We start from the raw sequence: 18,122 nt of genomic DNA, 5'->3' as shown, positions 1-18,122 counted from the left end.
CCATACTGGGGGAGCACCGCAGCGACCCCTGGAGTGGCGCCTGTATATCATGCTATAAGGGGAGCCGCTGGCTCCCCCCACCCTCAGTTCCTTCTTGCCGCCAGTGAAGGTAGTTGGAACTTTGTGCTCCAGCCCTGCTGCAGCCCTTCTTCTCAACCTTAGTGGTACCACTGATAGATCGTCCTTCAGTTGTTAGAGTGGGCTTGGGACATGCCCCTGGCTTCAAGTCGGGCGACTCCTGTCGCCATTCCATGCCCAGGAGCAACCCTCACTCTGAGTGTCTTTGCTCCTGGTTGATAGTCACATTAGCGACCGTTGCAAGATCTGTAGGTCGTTCAAGCCAAGGACCAAGAAGGAGAGAGACTTTAGACTTAGAGCTCTCCTGATGGAGTTGGTGCTGACCCCAACGCCGGTACGCAGATCGGACTTGGCGCCAGCCGCCACATCATCGGTACGTAGCGAGGCCCCTTCAACCAGTCGGCGCTGCTCTCCCTCCAAAAAGCAAGGGAAGAGCCTGGCCTCGCAACGATGCCGTGACAAGGATAAGAGGGAGGCTGGTCCCGCACTGGACAGCCCTAGATCTCCCCCGGGCTCGAAAGCTCCAACTCGCATGGAGTGGAGCAGCCCGGTACCGTCGGCCCAGGCATTCCCACCGGTACGGATGCTGTCGGTGCTGGAGGCAGTGCAGGCTGCGAAAGACATGATGTCTTTGCCCGTCCCAAGCTCACAAACGGGCACGGGCCCTAGGTCGCGAGGCAAGCCCCTGTTGGGTGCCCACCAGATCTTTCCGAGCAGCTGCAGTTCCAGCTCCGAGGACCACTCCCTGCACTGCTCGGCGTGCAGCGGCCGCTCTTCTGACAGCTCCCGGCCACCCTTGATGCCAACCAGACAGTCCGGGCCGCCGTCGGGACGGGAGTTGTGGGGACCATCTCCGCTGCCTGCCAGCGAGTGTAAGCACTGAGAGAGGCACCGAGAGCGCTCCCTTGCTAGACATAGCTACCGGAGCCATTCTCGATGGGACAGATGCCGTTGTTCCCATTCCAGCTCCTGCTCGTCTGGACATCACGCCAGAGGCTCCTCTTGGGGTACCTCAGCATCAGGGCACTGGGGTTTGCATCACCGTCACACTTACTGAAGCAGTTTGTCGCTTGGGTACCGTTCATTGACATCCATTGGTCCTGAGGTGGATGACGTCACAGACGCTGCTCCTACTGCTCCCATGGCACTGAGTGCTCATCGGTGACCTTGGCCTTAGCACCTGTCCACCCATCCTCGGCACGCTCTGTTCCGCCGGGACACAAATTGCCATCCCGGGTGCAGCTGAACTAATGACAAGGGACCCCGTGGCAAGGACAGTGGTGCCATTGGGCACCGTGGTCATCGGTGCCAGCCCCAGTGGGGGCCCTCTCGGTTGCCGGAGTGTCCCAGGCTCCATCGACCTCATCTGGTCACCCACGGAACAAGTCTGTGGGTTACGAGTCGGCGGACCCACGCCAGGACTCTGACCTTGGTCTCAACACCCCGGCACTGACCAAGGTGCCCAGCTCCGTGCGGGCCCTCTCTCCAGTACCGGACGACACCATAGCGGCGCCTCTGCCACCGGTCCCGCAGGAGGACTTCAAGGCGCACCAGGACCTGCTAAAGCGGGTAGCATCCAACCACCAGTTGCAGGCTGAGGAGATGGAGGGTCTGTCTGATACCCTTTTTAACATCCTATCTCCCTCGGCACCGGGCCGCGTGACCCTGTTTCTGCACCAGGGTATTGCCAATATCTCTACCTCCCTGTGGCGAACTCCCACCTCTCTGGCCTCAATCTCAAAAAAGGCCAAGAGGAAATACTTTGTGCTGGTGAAGGACCATGAATACCTCTATTCCCATCCAGCACCCAACTCGCTCGTAGTGGAATTGGTAAACCACAAAGAGTGCCAGGGCCAGCCTGCGCCCACCCCCAAGAAAGAAGATGACATGATACTGGATCCTTTGGCAGAAAATTTTATTTGTCGGCTAGTTTCCAGCTTCGGGTGGCCAGCCACCAGGCCTTACTGAGCAGGTACAACTTCAACCTGTGGGAGTCCCTGCCTAAATTTGAGCCCCTCCTCCCAGACCGGGATAGGAAGGACTTCAAGGCTCTCATGGAAGAAGGGCCGTCGTCGGCTAAAGCGGCCCTGCAAGCGGCGTCCGATGCTGCTGACACGGCAGCCCGCTCGATGGCTTCCGCAATCGCCATGCGCAGGGCATCGTGGCTCTTGTTGTCCGGGCTGTTGGCGGAGGCCCAGTCTCTGATGCAGGACCTCCCGTTCGATGGCAAGGCACTTTTGTAGACCAGATGGATGTCAGGCTGCATGGGATGAAAGATTCCCACACCATCTTGCAGACCTTGGGCCTCTACTTCCCCCCCTCCAGCTAAGGACAAGGCCAAATCGCTCCCAGTGGCTCAACCTGTGAGGAGCAGATATGAACCCCCGTACAAAAGACCCCAAAACCAGAAGCATCGGTCTCAGCAGCAGTCCCGCTCTGCCTCACAGCCTGGACCCTCTAAGGGCAAGAGGCAGGGAAAGAGGCGGTTTTGACTATTTGCAGGGGGGTACCGGGCCTGTTGCCAAGGAGAGCCCCCGATTAATAAAGTGTGTGTTCTGCAACCAATTGTCGGCCTTCCTCAGGGCGTGATCCCATATAACTTCGGACCAGTGGGTCCTCAGTATCATTTCCAAGGACTACGTGTTGCAGTTCACCTCACGACCGCCAAGATAGCCCTGGGGGACCTGGTACACGTCCGCCTCCTGGGTCAGGAGGTGGATCGGCTGCTTCACCTGGGGGCGGTGGAAAGGGTACCGGTTCAGTTCTAGGGCAAGGGTTCTACTCCCAATACTTTCTGATCCCTAAAGCAAAAGGGTGTCTCAGGCCTATCCTGGACCTGCGCGGCCTGAACAGGTTCCTAACCCCTTCCAAGTTCCACATGGTGTCCCTGGTCTCTATTATTCCCTCCCTGGACACGGGGGACTGGTACACGGCCCTGGACCTTCAGGACGCATATTTTCGAAGGGCACAGATGCTTCCTCCAATTCATGGTGGGGACGGGCCACTACCAATTTGCGGTCCTCCCCTTTGGCCTCTCCACGACTCCCAGAGTCTTCATAAAATGTATGTCCGTGATGACGGCCTACCTCAGGCGGGAGGGGGTATAGATCTTCCCTTTTCTGGATGACTGGCTCCTCAAGGTGGTGTCTCATTTCGAGGTGGAGGCCCACGTGGAACTGCTCCTCTCGACATGCCCCAATCTAGGTCTGGTCGTGAACGAGACCAAATCAATATTCGTGCCCATTCAGGGGCCATGCTAGACTCCTCCAGGGCCACAGCCCCTCTTCCCCTAGACCAGTTCAAGACCCTAAGGGATCTCATTGCTTCGGTCACGACCTTCCCAGTGACCATGGCAAGGGCGTGTCTCCGGATTCTGGGATACATGGCACTGTGCACTTACGTGGTCCGCCATGCCAGACTCCGTATGAGGCCTCTCCAGATATGGCTGGCCTCTCAATTCTCCCAAGCTTGGGATGGTATGGACAAGGTTCTCACGGTTCCGCCCCTCGTACTGGGTTCCGAGCTCTGGTGGTCCTGCCCGACCAATATGCTGCAAGGGGTTCCCTTCAGAGAGGCCAGCCATCCATAGACCTGGTGTCTAATGCCTCGGACCTCGGATGGGGAGTGCACACAGGGAATATGCAGACCTAGAGAACGTGGTCGGCCCCGGACTTGCCCCTTCACATAAACGTCAAGGAGCTCAGGGCAGTTCAATTGGTGTGCATGGCTTTTCTCATGCATCTCCACGGCAAGGTGGTCAGAGTCCTCACGGACAACACTGCCGCCATGTACTGTATCAACAGGCAAGGTGAGACTCCATCCCTAGGCCTCTGCTGGGAAGCCCTGAACTTATGGGAGTTCTGTATAGCCCATGAAATCTCCCTAAGGGCTGCTTACCTCCAGGGCATCCGCTCGGTCTTCTCCCCCCAGTATGAATGGTCGCTGCACTCGGAGGTTGCTCTCCGGCTCTTTCAAGAGTGGGGAGCTCCCCAGATCGATCTGTTTGCAACTTGTCAGAACTGGCGTTGGCCCCGGTTCTTCTCCAGGGGAGGAGTTGGGGAAGGTGCGATCTCCGACACATTCCTCCTGAGCTGGTCGGGCCAATCCTCTATGCCTTTCCTCCGTTCCCTCTCATTGCCATGATCCTTTAGAAGGTGAAAGCGGACAAGGTGGAAGTCATTCTCATAGCGCCAGTGTGGGTCTGCCAACACTGGTACGGGCCCCTCCTACGCCTCTTAGCGGCCCCCCCAAGGGCGCTACCGCTTCGTCCAGACCTCCTCTCCCAGGATGGAGGGTGCCTCCTCCATCCCAAACTTGCCACACTCAACCTGACAGCGTGGATGCTCCATGGCTGAATGAGGAGGAGAATAGATGTTCGGAGCAGGTAAGGCAAGTCCTCCTGGAAAGCAGGAAGCCGTCCATTCGTCGAACGTGTATGGTGAAGTGGTCCAGGTTCACTAGGTGGGCGAGTGAGTGGGGAGTCTCTCCCGCCACTGCACCTCTCCAGGTTATCCTGGACTTCCTTTTATCCCTTAGAGCCCAGGGACTGGCACCTGCCTCAGTTAGGGTGCACCTGGCAGCCATATCGGCTTTTCACCTGCTGGTGCAAGGCCACTCGGTCTTCTCCCACTCAGTGACCTCCTGCTTCCTGAAGGGCCTTGACCGTTCGTTCCCATACGCTAGGCCCCCCGTGCTGCAATGGGACCTCAACCTGGTCTTGTCCCATCTCACAGGGCCTCCCTTTGAACCCCTGACCACGTTCCTGGTCGCTCCTCTCGTGGAAAGTGGCCTTCCTCATCACAATTATGTCGGCCCGATGTGTCTCAGAACTCAGGGCCTTAACCTCGGAGCCCCCTATACGGTTTTTCATAGAGATAAAGTCCAGCTCTGCCCACACCCGGCGTTCCTCCCGAAGGTGGTCTCCATCTTCCATATGGAGCAGAGCATCTTCCTCCCATGCTGTGCCCTAAAGCTCACTCCTCTAATGAGGAACACTGCCTCAACACGCTCGACGTATGTCGGGCACTGGCTTTTTACCTGGATTGGACTAAGCCATTCCGAAAATCGTCTCAACTATTCGTTGCCTCGGCCGAGTGGGCAAGGGGGCAACCTATCTCCATCCAGTGGCTTTCCCGCTGGATCACCTCGTGCATACGCATGTGCTATGATTTGGCAGGGATTTCCTCACCACCAATCGTCAGGGCACACTCTACGAGGGCTCAGGCCTCCTCAGCTGCCTACATCGCCCATGTCCCCATCCAGGACATTTGTAGGGCGGCCACTTGGGCATCAGTTCACACATTTACTTGGCATTACGCAATCGTCTCCCACTGTAGGGATGATGCCGGGTTTGGCAGGGCGGTACTTCGTCCCGAACCATCGTGAATGCCTACCCACCTCCAATGGATATTGTTTAGAATCACCTACTGTGGATTTGTCATGGTACAATTCCCCACTCTGAACCTTAGCGTCCAAAAGATGGGGTACCAGCATGAATTCCTCTAAGCTCAATTACTAGCTTAGTACTTGTAGCGCTGCCACCAACCAGGAATTCCAGTGCCTGGTACACTCTGGTCCCCCCAAAACCTTGCCCGGGGACCCCCAAGACCCAGTCCCTCTGGATCTTAACACAAGGAAAGTAAACCCTTTCCCTCACCATTGCCTCTCCCAGACTTCCCCTCCCTGGGTTACCCTGGAAGATCACTGTGATTCAAACTCCTTGAATCTTAAAACAGAGAGGAAAATGCACCTTCCCCTCTTCTTCTCTCTCCCCTCCCAGATTCTCCCTGAGAGAGAAAGTAATCCTAACACAGAGAGAAATTAACCTTTCTCTCCCCCTTCCCTCCTTTCTCCCCACCAATTCCCTGGTGAATCCAGACCCAGTCCCCTGGGGTCTCACACCAGAATAAAAAAACAATCAGGTTCTTAAACAAGAAAAGCTTTTAATTAAAGAGAGAAAAACAGTAAAAATTATCTTTGTAAATTTAAAATGTAATAGGTACAGGGTCTTTCAGCTATAGACACTGGGAATACCCTCCCAGCCTAAGTATTCAAGTACAAATTTAAAATCCTGTCAGCAAAAATACAAATTTGAACTGCTTCCAGCCAAGTACACAATTAACTCCTTCCAGCCAAATGCACAATTAAAACTCCTTCCAGCCAAATGCACATTTGCAAATAAAGAAAACAAACATAAGCCTAACTCGCTTTATCTACCTCGTACTCACTATTCTGGATCTATAAGAAACTGTATCAGGGAGACTGGAGAGAAACCTGGTTGCCCATCTGATCCCTCTGAGCCCCCAGAGTGAACAACAACCAAATTCTAACAGCACACACACAAACTTCCCTCCCTCAAGATTTGAAAGTATCCTGTCTCCTGATTGGTCCTCTGGTCAGGTGACAGCCAGGCTTACTGAACTTGTTAACCCTTTATAGTCAAAGAGATATAAAGTGCTTCTGTGCTATTAACTTTTCTTATCTGTTTATGACAGGAATACACAGGAGCAATCACTGGAAGAAGAAAGGACAGTTACCTGTTCTGTAACTGGCGTTCTTCGAGATGTGTTGCTCCTGTCTATTCGACATCCTGTCCTCCTTCCCCTCTGTTGGAGTTGTCCGGCAAGAAGGAACCGAGGGTGGGGGGAGCCCGCGGCTCCCCTTATAGTGCGGTATACAGGTGCCACTCCAGGGGTCGCCACGGTGCTCCCCTAATACGGGTACTGCTCAGGGAAAAACTTCCAGCACTGGTGCATGTGGTGAGCACACACACCTACTGTGGAATAGACAGGAGCAACACATCTTGAAGAACGCCAGTTATGGAACAGGTAACTGTCCTTTTGTTTTTTACAGTACTAATATTTGTAATCAAAACTATAAAGTGAGTACTTGGCATTCTGTATTGTAATAGAAATCAATATATTTGAAAATGTAGAAAACATCCAAAAATATTTAACTAAACGGTATTCTGTTTAACAGTGCGATTAATTGCAATTAATTTTTTTAATCGCTTGACAGCCCTAATTTTTTTTTGTAATAAACATAAAAGCAGTTTTTAGGATAATGCCTTTTTTGAAAGGAAAAGAGATGGCTTAACAGCAAAAGTCTGTGAATGCATAGAGGAAGTCTAGAGGAGTTCTTTCAGTTAAAAAAACCACTCCTATTAGAAATTTGTGGTGGTCATTGTCCTATATGTTTCATTCTGCCTATATTCTATTAATGTGATTCCCATTTGGTTAAAGCTGTTTTGGACTTCCAGTTTTGGAGAAAGTATATTGCCTTGAAAAGCAACTCAGAGGGTTCTTGTTATTAAAAGGCTCAGATGTAAAGTTATAGTGTTTTCAAAAAAAGTGAAAGCCTGAAAATGAGCTCAAATTTACTTTATATGACTTGTCTAGTTCACATTAGCTTTTGAGCATCATTTGTGAATTAATTCCCTGCTACCTAGTTTTCTTTATTTGCTCAGTTTGGTAATCAAATCAAGCTACATTCTCAAATAGACGTTTGGGTACAAAGTTAAACGTCATTCGGATATGAAAGTTGCAAAAAAGAGATATCAAAGCTGTTTTGAAAATACCATTAACTTCTGAAGAGTCATGAAGATTCTTCCAAAGGAGAGTAAGCTCTTTTTGGAATCCATAGACTCATTCAAAGACCACTGAGTAAACTTGTTTTCTAATTATATTAATGTGACTAGAAATAACAAACTCATTTTTACAAAGTAACAGCTTAAAAATCTGCAGTACAGAAATGAGGGGTTGGGGTTAAAGCACCTACACATTGCAAGATATATGCAGTCTGTATGATAGGTGGCTAGGGGAGAGGACATTTCGCAGATACCTGAAGCCAGATGTATGCAGAGTGTTGCTCCTGGGAACATCAGTTTTTTAATAGTCAGGCCAGCCAGCCATGGACTGAGTTTCCCTGTCCTCCCCTCTTCCAGTCTATTTTTCCATTATATGTCCTTTCTGCTAATAGGCTCACACTGTCCCTGTGTTTGGAGAGCATGTACCTGTTCCCTGCATGCATCCATGGGGGAGAGACACACCTCCAAGGGAGGAGGGTGTGCCACGGCTTCACCCCCACACCTGCACCAGCTTGAGGAATGGATTGAGTGATGGAGAGCAGGTTTCCCCATCTTAAAGGTGAAGCTTGCTTCCTCCTCATAAAAAAGCTCTGTACTTGCCCCTTACAATGCACTGTGTCTAAATGTCATATTCTAGCTCTAGAGACTTCTCTTGCTCAGTACGGTATTGTCTCCATTATTTTAGTATTTATCTTGGGTCTGAAGTTGCTCTAGTTGGATAACAACTGCTATTATATGGAAGAAGCAGCAGTATAAATGGTTACCATATGATATATTGATTAGAACTAGTCAGTAAATGAAATTTTGTTCCATGGGAAATTCCAGCACTTGGAAAAGAATTGTTTTAAATTGGAACAAAAAGCAGAAATTTCAAAATTTCCTATGGAGTGAAAATTATGAAAAATGTAATATATTAAAATGAATATTTTAATGTAATATAAAAATTGAAGCAAACTGAATTGAATTATAAAGTTGTAATGAAACATTTTACCTTATTGTCATTATTGAAATGAATATTTCATCTTTTTCCCATCAAAAATTTCATCAAAATTGACACATTCACATGAAACATTTTTTATATTGAATTTTGAAGAATTTGCATTTTCTGATGGGGGGAAAAAGTTCTGCTGAAAAATGTTCAAATAGTTCTATTATTGTTATAAAATTATAGGACTGCAAAGGACCTCGTGGATCATCAAGACCAGTTCCCTGCTATCATGAGCAACCCCATCATATAATCACATTCATAAACTTTTAAAGGTCCATCTTAAAACTATATTTCATTAGGAATTATTTGTAAGCAGCACATTTATCTTTGAGTAATCTTCCTTGTTTAAAGTGTAATGTAATATATAAGTATGTCATCCCAAACAGTTTTAATATAGGTTGATTGAGGACAGCAAAATAATAGGCTAAAAGTAACGAAAGTATTTTTATGATAGTTATTATTGCATCTGTGTGTAAATAACAATGCTATACTGAACTTTACTAAAACATGTTAATTGCAGTTATTCTTTTTCATGTTGTAGCAATTGTTCAACTGTCAAGCTCTACGTAAACTGAGTATACCAGACAACGACCTTTCAAGCCTGCCAACCACTATTGCTAGTTTAGTTAATCTCAAGGAACTTGACATCAGTAAAAATGGTAAGAACACAACAATAAAATAATTTGAAATTACGTGTCAAAATTTTTGAACATTTTGCATAGTGTTGCTGAAATAAGATTGTAATGCTAAATGAATGAAAAAGTTACTCTTCCAAAAAAACTCTAAAACAAATTAACTAAATTTTGCTTTCTGTTAACATCCAGAGTAGTTCCACTTCTTTTAGTGGGCTCTCTGACATTACGCTATGGTCAGTAAAGATTTCATCCCCATCCTCCAATATACATCTGTGTGCAATACCTGCCAGAATTTGGCCTTTATAGTGTATAATAGCTATAGAACCTGAAATTAATTTTGTGTTTTATAAGGATTAATATGTTCCCAATGCACAATATACAGTAGCAGATAAAGTGAGATTTAAAAATAAATAAAATCACATGACAAATAGTTTAACCATTTAGCAAGTCAGCAATGAATCTGAATGTTGGAATTAAAACAATCTTAATGATATTCAAGTTTCAGCATGAAATATGATGTGATTAAGAGATAGATGACAGTACTATAGCATGGATTTGTTTATGTTCAGTTTTTCACTGAAATAACAATATTGCCTAATTGGATATTCTCTTCTGGCTGATTTTCATTATTGGTGTAGGTGAAGATCCCAAAAACAAAACCCAGACAAGTAGTCTTTAGCACTGTACACCTGACTCACTTTATTCTAGTCAAAACTGTTATTAAAATAAATTTTTGATTCCTACTCCTGCTTCCTTGTGAATCTTACAGTGACTAGAGTAGATATTCATTGTGCTAAGGTCCACATATTCATTTCTTCATCCTGTTTGCATTTTAGGGGCAGAACTAGACCTGTCAGTCACTAGCAGCAGGAGGATAGTCTGTCCCATTAAGTTCCCTCCATTTTATTCTGTCTCCAAAGTGGCCCATGGCCTAGCCAGACCTCTCTGCTGTAGAGCTTTTCAGAGAAAAATTCCAAACTTTAAAAAAAAATTTTGACTAACAATTTGGTTCATAAATTTCTGTCTAAACTTCCAGCCACGTCCCAGGGCTGCATTCACCTTTTGGGGAGATTGTCCCCTTGGCTCCACTTCCTCTTCTGAGGTGTTTGCAATGGCTGCTGCCCCTGCAGGCTTCAGGGGGCTTGTCTTCACTACAAAAAAGGCCTATTCTTAACTTAGGTAACTTGATGTAAAATCCTAGTGAAGACAGACAAGGCAGGTTATAGTCTGTGCACAAGCTAGTAAGACATGCTATTCTGAGTTAAGAATACACCTTTTTTTATAGTGAAGATAAAGCCAGGGATAAAGCTTCCCTTGAAGCCCAAGCCTGAGGGGTTGCATTGGTGCCATCCTCCTACAGGCCAGGGGCCAAGAAAGACTGGAAAAGAGCTGGGTCCAGCGGCAAGCAGCCACCCATCCCCTGTCTCCAGGAGAGGTGTGAAACCAGAAGGGCAGTGCACCAGAGAGAAGATTGCACCTGAGTCTCTCTAGCCTGAACAAGCAGCCATGCCTCTGACTACAGAACTCAGTCTCTGTCTCTCACTCTTCTACCCCATGGGTCGTGGATGGAGGGGCACTGGGCACACCATGGGCATTGCCAACACCAGAGAGTGTGAAAAGGGGTAATAGGCTCCAAGGCTGAGACCTCCAAAGGAAACATCTATCTAGCCCAATGGATTACATTCAAGAGAGGGTATAGCTTCTGGGAAACCGGTCCCTGAGTCCCAGACCAAATCCTTCATTGAGAGACTCAGAGAGAACCCATGCAGAGGAGGGAAATTGCTTGCTGCTTGAAGATTTCTTGGAAAATTTTTCAATTTCCTTCTCTTGTCTGAAGCAAGGTTATGGGGATAAACTACTGATAATGAAATGAATGAATAAAATCAGCACCTGGGTCCCCTGCTCGTCTCCATCGAGTGCAGCAGGACAGCTAACCTCAGTGTCCACTTTCCTTGCTCAAAGAGAAGGGTAAGGGGTGACGTGATTACAGTTTAAAAGTACCTACAGAGGAAACAGAAATTTGGTAATAGAAAGTTCTTCAGTCTGTGAGACAAAGGTATAGGAAGAGCCAATGGCTGGAAGTTGAAGCTAGACAAATTCAGATTTGAAATAAGGCGCACATTTTAATCACAGTTTGTGGTGGATTCTCTATCACTGGTCTTCAGGTGCTTTTGAAAATTTTACCCAAGGTCAAGGTTAGAGTTATAAACAAGGAGGCCAGAGAAGACAGGCAGTACATGTAGGAAAGACGAGCAGTTCAAAAATGATTGAAAGGCAGAAAGCATTAGTAGAAAATAAATCTTATCTTTATTTTGGGGAATAAAAAGCAAAATGTCCATACCTGATATAGTGTGTTAGAATGTACTTTACTAATATTTGGGTATTTATCTTCCCCCAAAATAAAAGATTATACTTAAAATTTAAATGGAAAAAGGATAGACTTTACTTTAAAAACTAGAATGTGGCTGGGAAATGGCACAAAGCTACTAGTTTCCATTAACAGCATCAGACTGTAATCTCCTAGTCCAGGGGTCGGCAACCTTTCAGAAGTGGTGTGCCTAGTCTTCATTTATTCAGTCTGACTTAAGGTTTCACGCGCCAGTAATACATTTTAACATTTTTAGAAGGTGTCTTTCTATAAGTCTACAATATATAACTAAACTTTTGTTGTATGTAAGGAAATAAGGTTTTTAAAATGTTTAAGAAGCTTCATTTAAAATTAAATTAAAATGCAGAACCCCCTGGACCGGTGGCCAGGACCAGGGCAGTGTGAGTGTCACTGAAAATCAGCTCGTGTGCTGCCTTCGGCACGTGTGCCATAGGTTGCCTACCCCTATCCTAGTCCTTGGGTGGCATGCTCAGATGTAATATTTTTTGTGTCAGCACTCTATAGCTGATGATGCATTTGAGTTTGTCACCTCGTGGGTTACTTCACTCCGTTCACAGAGTAAACAGCCAGAGGCTGTTTCCATGTCATGTCTAATAAAAAAAATTAACATAAGTAACTTCAACTTGCAATACTTAGAATACAGACAGTTGTCATACTGATACAGACACATAAAGTACACATAAAGACACATAGAATATTTTGACAAGTCAGGAAGGAGGGTCAGTGAATAAAAAATGTCAGCAGTTCTTGCTGCTAGTAATGTTGTTGTGCATTTCTGCTTACACCAGTAGCCATACCTAAAAGTCTGCTAACCCTGCCATGATTATAATTTTTTGAGCTATGTCCTGCTACATATGGAAAAGTTAATTTCCTACTGGCTTCAGTGGCAGTTCTGCACAGGGAACAATGGCAAGATGTGACGCTACAAATGTTTTTCATAGTCCTGGCACTTTAGGAACACAATAAGCTATACATAGACTTTTTAGGTTAAGATATTAGTGAATTGGATTTTGAGACATTAATTTCTATATTTGTACCCACATTATAAACATAAGTAGAGTTCTTGTCATCTATGTGTTCTTCCATTTTTAACTATCTGTGATATACTTTTCTTGCTTACTTACCAAATCAAAATTGTATTTATTCCAGTCATGCTCTCCTGGAGAGAAGCAAGTAGTTAATGTAAGCATTCATAATAAATTCTCAGAAAGGTAAATGGATTGTGAGAAGGAATTCATTTCCACTCTCATTTAGTCTTTTTATTGTTTTTAAACCAAAATAGATAGAACTCATTGAACAAATCAGTCAGGCTTTGATATGCACCCTGACACATACATTTATAATTATTAGTTGTTTCTTTTTTGATATCCATGCTTGATTCTTACACTTACATAGACCATTGGGAGCCATTTCTTTCTCTCTCTTGGTTTCTCTCACAATTTTAGTGTAGTTAGTTAGGGGAAAGTTATTTCATGGAATAGGAGTGAAATTAACCTCTTAAGGAAATGTCCAGTATAGTTGTAACAGGATCCCTGGGGTACAATCTGCAGCAGGGGCACCGCTGTGCCCTCTTAATTCTCTAGCCTGGACTGTCTTTCACTATGCTTTGTTGGTGACCAGCCCCACACCCAGCTTAATTGTGTGAATGCTCCCTAAACCACTCACAAATCACACAGAAAAAGGCGCCAACAAATCTCCCAAGCCCACAGCCTTGCACTTGTGGAATATACCATCTTGCCCTCTTCAGAAGCCTGACCAGTGTAAGTTTATTACCAAGTCCACTCCTCCCTCAAAGTGGAGAGGACACCTGCTAGCCTTTGTAAACTGAGCTGAGATTTCCCAGGCACTTCAACCAAACACACTGTTTTAGGTAAAATATAAAACAGATTTATTAACTAGTGAAAGATTTTAAATGATTATAAGTGGCAGGCACAAAAGGTTAGAGATAGTGACCGAAGAAAATAAAAGGTAAGTGCTCCGTCTAAATCTTAAATTATATTAGACTATGCAGTATTTGAATCAAACAGTTTTTCTCACCCCAGACTGGCAGCAGGCTGAGCGGGTCTAGCAGCCGAGATCCCGGCTGGCAGGAGCCAGCGGATGGAACCCCTGAGTGGCAGCGGGCTAAGCTGCTCAGCCCACTGCCGGTCTGGGGTCCCGGCCACTGGCCCCGCACAGCTCGCTGCCGGTCTGGGGTTCTGGTTGCCGGACCCTTGCAGTTTATCACCCTTTATAACAACCTTTTATGTACTTGAAGACTGTTATCAGGTCCCCCCTCAGTCTTCTCTTCTCCAGACTAAAGAAACCATTTTTTTCAGTCTTTCCTCATTGGTCAAGCTTTCTAGATCATTAATCAGTTTTGTTGCTGTCCTCTGGGCTTTCTCCCGTTTGTCCATATCTTTCCTGAAGTGTGGTATCCAGAACTGGACACAATACTCCAGTTGAGGATTTATAAGTGCTGAGTAAAGTGAGTAAATTACTTCTCATTAATTGGTTTCAGCACTTTTGCTAATACATCCCAGAATGATGTTCGCTTTTTTTGCAACCGTATTACATTGTTAGCTCATATTTAGTTTGCGATCCGCTGTAACTCCAGATCCCTTTCTGCAGTACTCTTTCCTTGGCAGTCATTTTCCGGTTTGTAGTTGTGTAGCTGATGTATTGCATTTTATGCTATTTATTTAAGACTGTTTCACCAGTTTGTAAAAATAATTTTGAGTTGTAGTCCTACAGAGTGCTTGCCATTCCTCCCAAGGTGATATCATCCACAAACTTTATAAGTGTACTTTCCATGCCATTATCCAAATCATTTATTGAAGATACTGAATAGAACTGGACCCTAGAGAGATCCCTCTAGGACCCCATTTGATATGCCCTTCCAGCTTGATTGTGAACCATTGATAACTACTCTCTGATTATGGTTTTCCAGCCAGTTATGCACCCACCTTATAATAGGTTCATCTAAACAAGTAATTTCCAAACTTTTCTCATTTGTGGACCTCTAAAATATTTCAAATGGAGTGCCAGATCCCTTTGGAAATCCTAGGTATAGTCTATGGACCTTCAGAGGTCCATGGGTCACAGGCTGAAAACCACTGATCTAGAGTATATTTCTCAAGTTTGTTTACAAGAAGGTCATGTGAGATGGTATCAAAAACCTTACTAAAGTTGAGATATATCACATCATCTGCTTCCCACTATCGACAAGGGTTGTTATACTGTCAAAGAAGAATATTGGATTGGTTTGACATGATCTGTTTTTGACAAATTTGTATTGACTGTTACTACCTTATTTTCTTATTGTATTGACTGTTACTACCTAAACTGTTTGATTATTTGCTCCATTATGTTTTGGTACCAACGTTAAACTGACTGGCCTATAATTCCATGGGTTGTCCTTATTCCCCTTTTTATAAATAGGTGCTATATTTGCCCTTTTCCAGTCCTGTGGTGTATCTCCTGTTCTCAAAGATAATCACTAATGTGCCCAGAGATCTCTTGAGCCAGTTCCTTAAGTATTCTAGGATGTATCTCATCAGGCTCTGTTCATTTAGACATCTAACTTGACTAAATTAAATATCTAGAAGCAAAGCAAGTTTAGCAGTTTTTCATAGGACATCCTTATAATACCTTTCAAACTTTTTTCTTTCTAGGGATTCAAGATTTTCCAGAAACTATAAAGTGCTGTAAGTGTTTAACAATTATTGAAGCCAGTGTCAATCCAATTTCTAAGTGAGTATCAATAATTAGAGTTATGTTTATATTTATCACTGCAGATATTTTATAGATGTGGAAGTGAAAAGTAAAGGTGCACTGCAAAGCCCATGTACAAAGTTAATTTAATTATTTTTTTAATTAAGATCCCAAATTAAGGATGATTTTCACCCAAGTTGATGCATCTGTGCACAGCTCTCTACACCACTCAAGACCTGCAATGCCTCTGCAGACAGAGAAAAAAACATTGGCAGAGTAGTTATGTACTAGACTTTTGCCCCATAACGGTCTAACCTAATACTCTAAAGGCTTTTTGTACAACGAGGATGTGAATCTACTTAGTGTGCTATGTTTTCAAGTAGTAATATGCCATGCCACACTTTGGGACCTTCACTGCGCTTTAGTGGATGTTACTGCATGGAAAGCTGGTGTGTTGTAGTGTTATGTCTTCGCTTGCTGTTCAGTAACTTGCTGTGCAGGTTGTTGGAAAGGGGTCACTCTGGATCTTCATTTATGTGGATCCATTGGGTTGAATCTTCTGCAGCCATTATTCGTGCCAGTAAATTGAAACAAAAGCCACAGAGAAGCTGTGCTGTAGCATCATTACTTGCATGTCGATGGGTGTGAATTCTATCCAGTCATCCACTTAATGCCCTGCACGAAGTCCGATCACCCTGGATTTTTAATGGGAGGGGTGAATTCTGATTTAAAAAAATGCACTGTGTGTAGATTACACATATACAGATACTTATTTTCCAATTTTGCATAACATATTTGGAAACCTTTCCTTCTTCTATGTGTATTCCAAACATGGTGTGCATGTGCACCAGAGCCAGAGCTGTTCATAGTAGTGTCAGTTGCATCACATGTCTGAGGCTTTAAGAGGCCATGTGGGTCGATGCTGGTCTAGTTCCCTCTTACGGCTGCATGGCCAGAATCAGAACCCCTGTTCCTTGGTGCTCCTAGTTTGCTATAAGTACTGCCTTTTTCACCTTTTTTCCTTGTACATAGTTTTTTCTTCTCTAGTTGTAGTTAGTTGTCCATTCAGATAGTTGCTAGTTGTTACTGTTTTGGACTTTCCCTCCCTTTGTGAGACTCTTCTGCAGCCTGGGGACTATCATAGAAGATTGGGATTGGAAGAGACCTCAGGAGGTCATCTAGTCCAACCCCCTGCTCAAAGCAGGACCAACTCCAACTAAATCATCCCACCAAGGGCTTTGTCATGCTGGGCCTTAAAAACCTCTAAGAATGGAGATTCCACCACCTCCCAAGGTAACCCATTCCAGTGATTCACCACCCTCCTAGTGAAATAGTTTTTCCTAATATCCAACCTAGACCTCTCCCACTGCAGACCATTGCTCCTTGTTCTTTCAGGCAAGCCAGGTTTTAAGACCTGTGGTTCGTGCCCTCACTCCTTCTCTGTGAGTGACAAGCACCAATGTTGCCTTTACTGCTTGGGCAAAGTCCATATCACCACTTGCTGCTGATTGATTCTGCCCCATACTCAGGAAGCTCAGGAGCTTTACCTCCATAAGTTCCTCATGGAAGAAGCAATGTGGCCCTTTGGATCCAGCACCGGTGGATCTGTCAGAGTGCCCACCGGCAGCAGGCGCTTCCCCTAATTCTTCCCACCCAGTGCCAGCGGTACCGCCACCTCTGCTCAAATCCCACTGTGTGCATAAGAAGGACGCTCACTGGAAACAAGGGTGGCTCCCTGACTGGGACTGCTGCTAAATACAACCTCCCCAAGTTGCACCAGGTTGGGTCACGTGTTCGGAGCATAAATCAAAGCATCATGCTGTGTTGGCACCATCCTTAGCCATGGTTCCCATCCCGCCACCATCACCTCTGGCACTGTCCACACTGCAAAGACCATCCAGCCTGCCCATCTGGTCTTGTGCACACATTGGGACGTTTGTCCCCCCAACACTGACGGCTGAACTGCTGCTGCTGCTGCATGCTGGCTCTCCTCCACATTCTGGACCACTGGTTAATCTCAGTCCTCCGTCTCTGGCTATGAAACACCTCTCCTGCTCATGGACTGCCCTGAATCATTCAGCCCCACACTGATGGGTCTGTCTCTACCAGATCCATCTTTAGAGTTAGACTGGTCTTCCAAACAGCACCCAACCTTCTTCCTGACTCACTCCTACAGCTTGGACCCCTGCAGCCAGCCCTCTCTGTCCCCCTAGGATCCAGCGGCCAGTCCATGGCTTGCCTACCCACTGGGACCACTGATGCCCAATGACCCCTATTCTCGGCCCTACTGGTCTGTCTGGGACCTCTACTGCCACTGCGGACTCTCGTCATGCCTGCAGCACTGCCCATGTCCACCTCCCGTTGATCCCTCTGTCTTTGTGGATCCACACAATGCTTTTGCTCTTCTGGTGCCCTCTGCTGCCGGCACTATTGGCTCCCTCGGTCCCCACTGGCACTTCTTCTCACCGGATGACATGCCCATTCCTTCTCCTCTTCTCACCTTCGGATTACACATCCAGTATGAGGACCTTGTCCGCCACATGGCAGCTGCCCTTAACCTCCCCATGGAAGATGTACAGGAACCCCATGATCAGCTCCTGGACATCCTTTACCCCCCAGGACTTTCCCGTACCACCTTGCCGATACACTATGCCATCCTTGAACTAGCGCAAGCGGTTTTGCACACTCTGGCCTCCTGTGTCCTGACCCCAAAACAATCCAAGTGCAGATACTGTGTGCCAGCCAACCATGTAG

The 18,122-nt window shown here is 46.1% G+C and overlaps 1 protein-coding gene across 12 annotated transcripts in view; it reads left to right on the top strand.

The window, feature by feature from the left end:
* Positions 1-18,122, top strand: part of LRRC7 (leucine rich repeat containing 7) — a 369,343-nt gene that overhangs the window by 149,555 nt on the left and 201,666 nt on the right. For all 12 annotated transcript variants that reach the window (XM_030571824.1, XM_030571822.1, XM_030571820.1 and 9 more), the window contains 2 exons: positions 9,193-9,310; positions 15,329-15,407. In XM_030571824.1, the coding sequence (XP_030427684.1) occupies positions 9,193-9,310; positions 15,329-15,407 (197 nt within the window). The remainder of the gene's footprint in view (positions 1-9,192; positions 9,311-15,328; positions 15,408-18,122) is intronic.

This window comes from Gopherus evgoodei, chromosome 8 (assembly GCF_007399415.2).
Source record: "Gopherus evgoodei ecotype Sinaloan lineage chromosome 8, rGopEvg1_v1.p, whole genome shotgun sequence".
NCBI lineage: Eukaryota > Metazoa > Chordata > Testudines > Testudinidae > Gopherus > Gopherus evgoodei.
The sequence above is the reverse complement of the archived record's forward strand: the minus strand, read 5'-3'. Positions and strand labels throughout refer to the sequence as shown.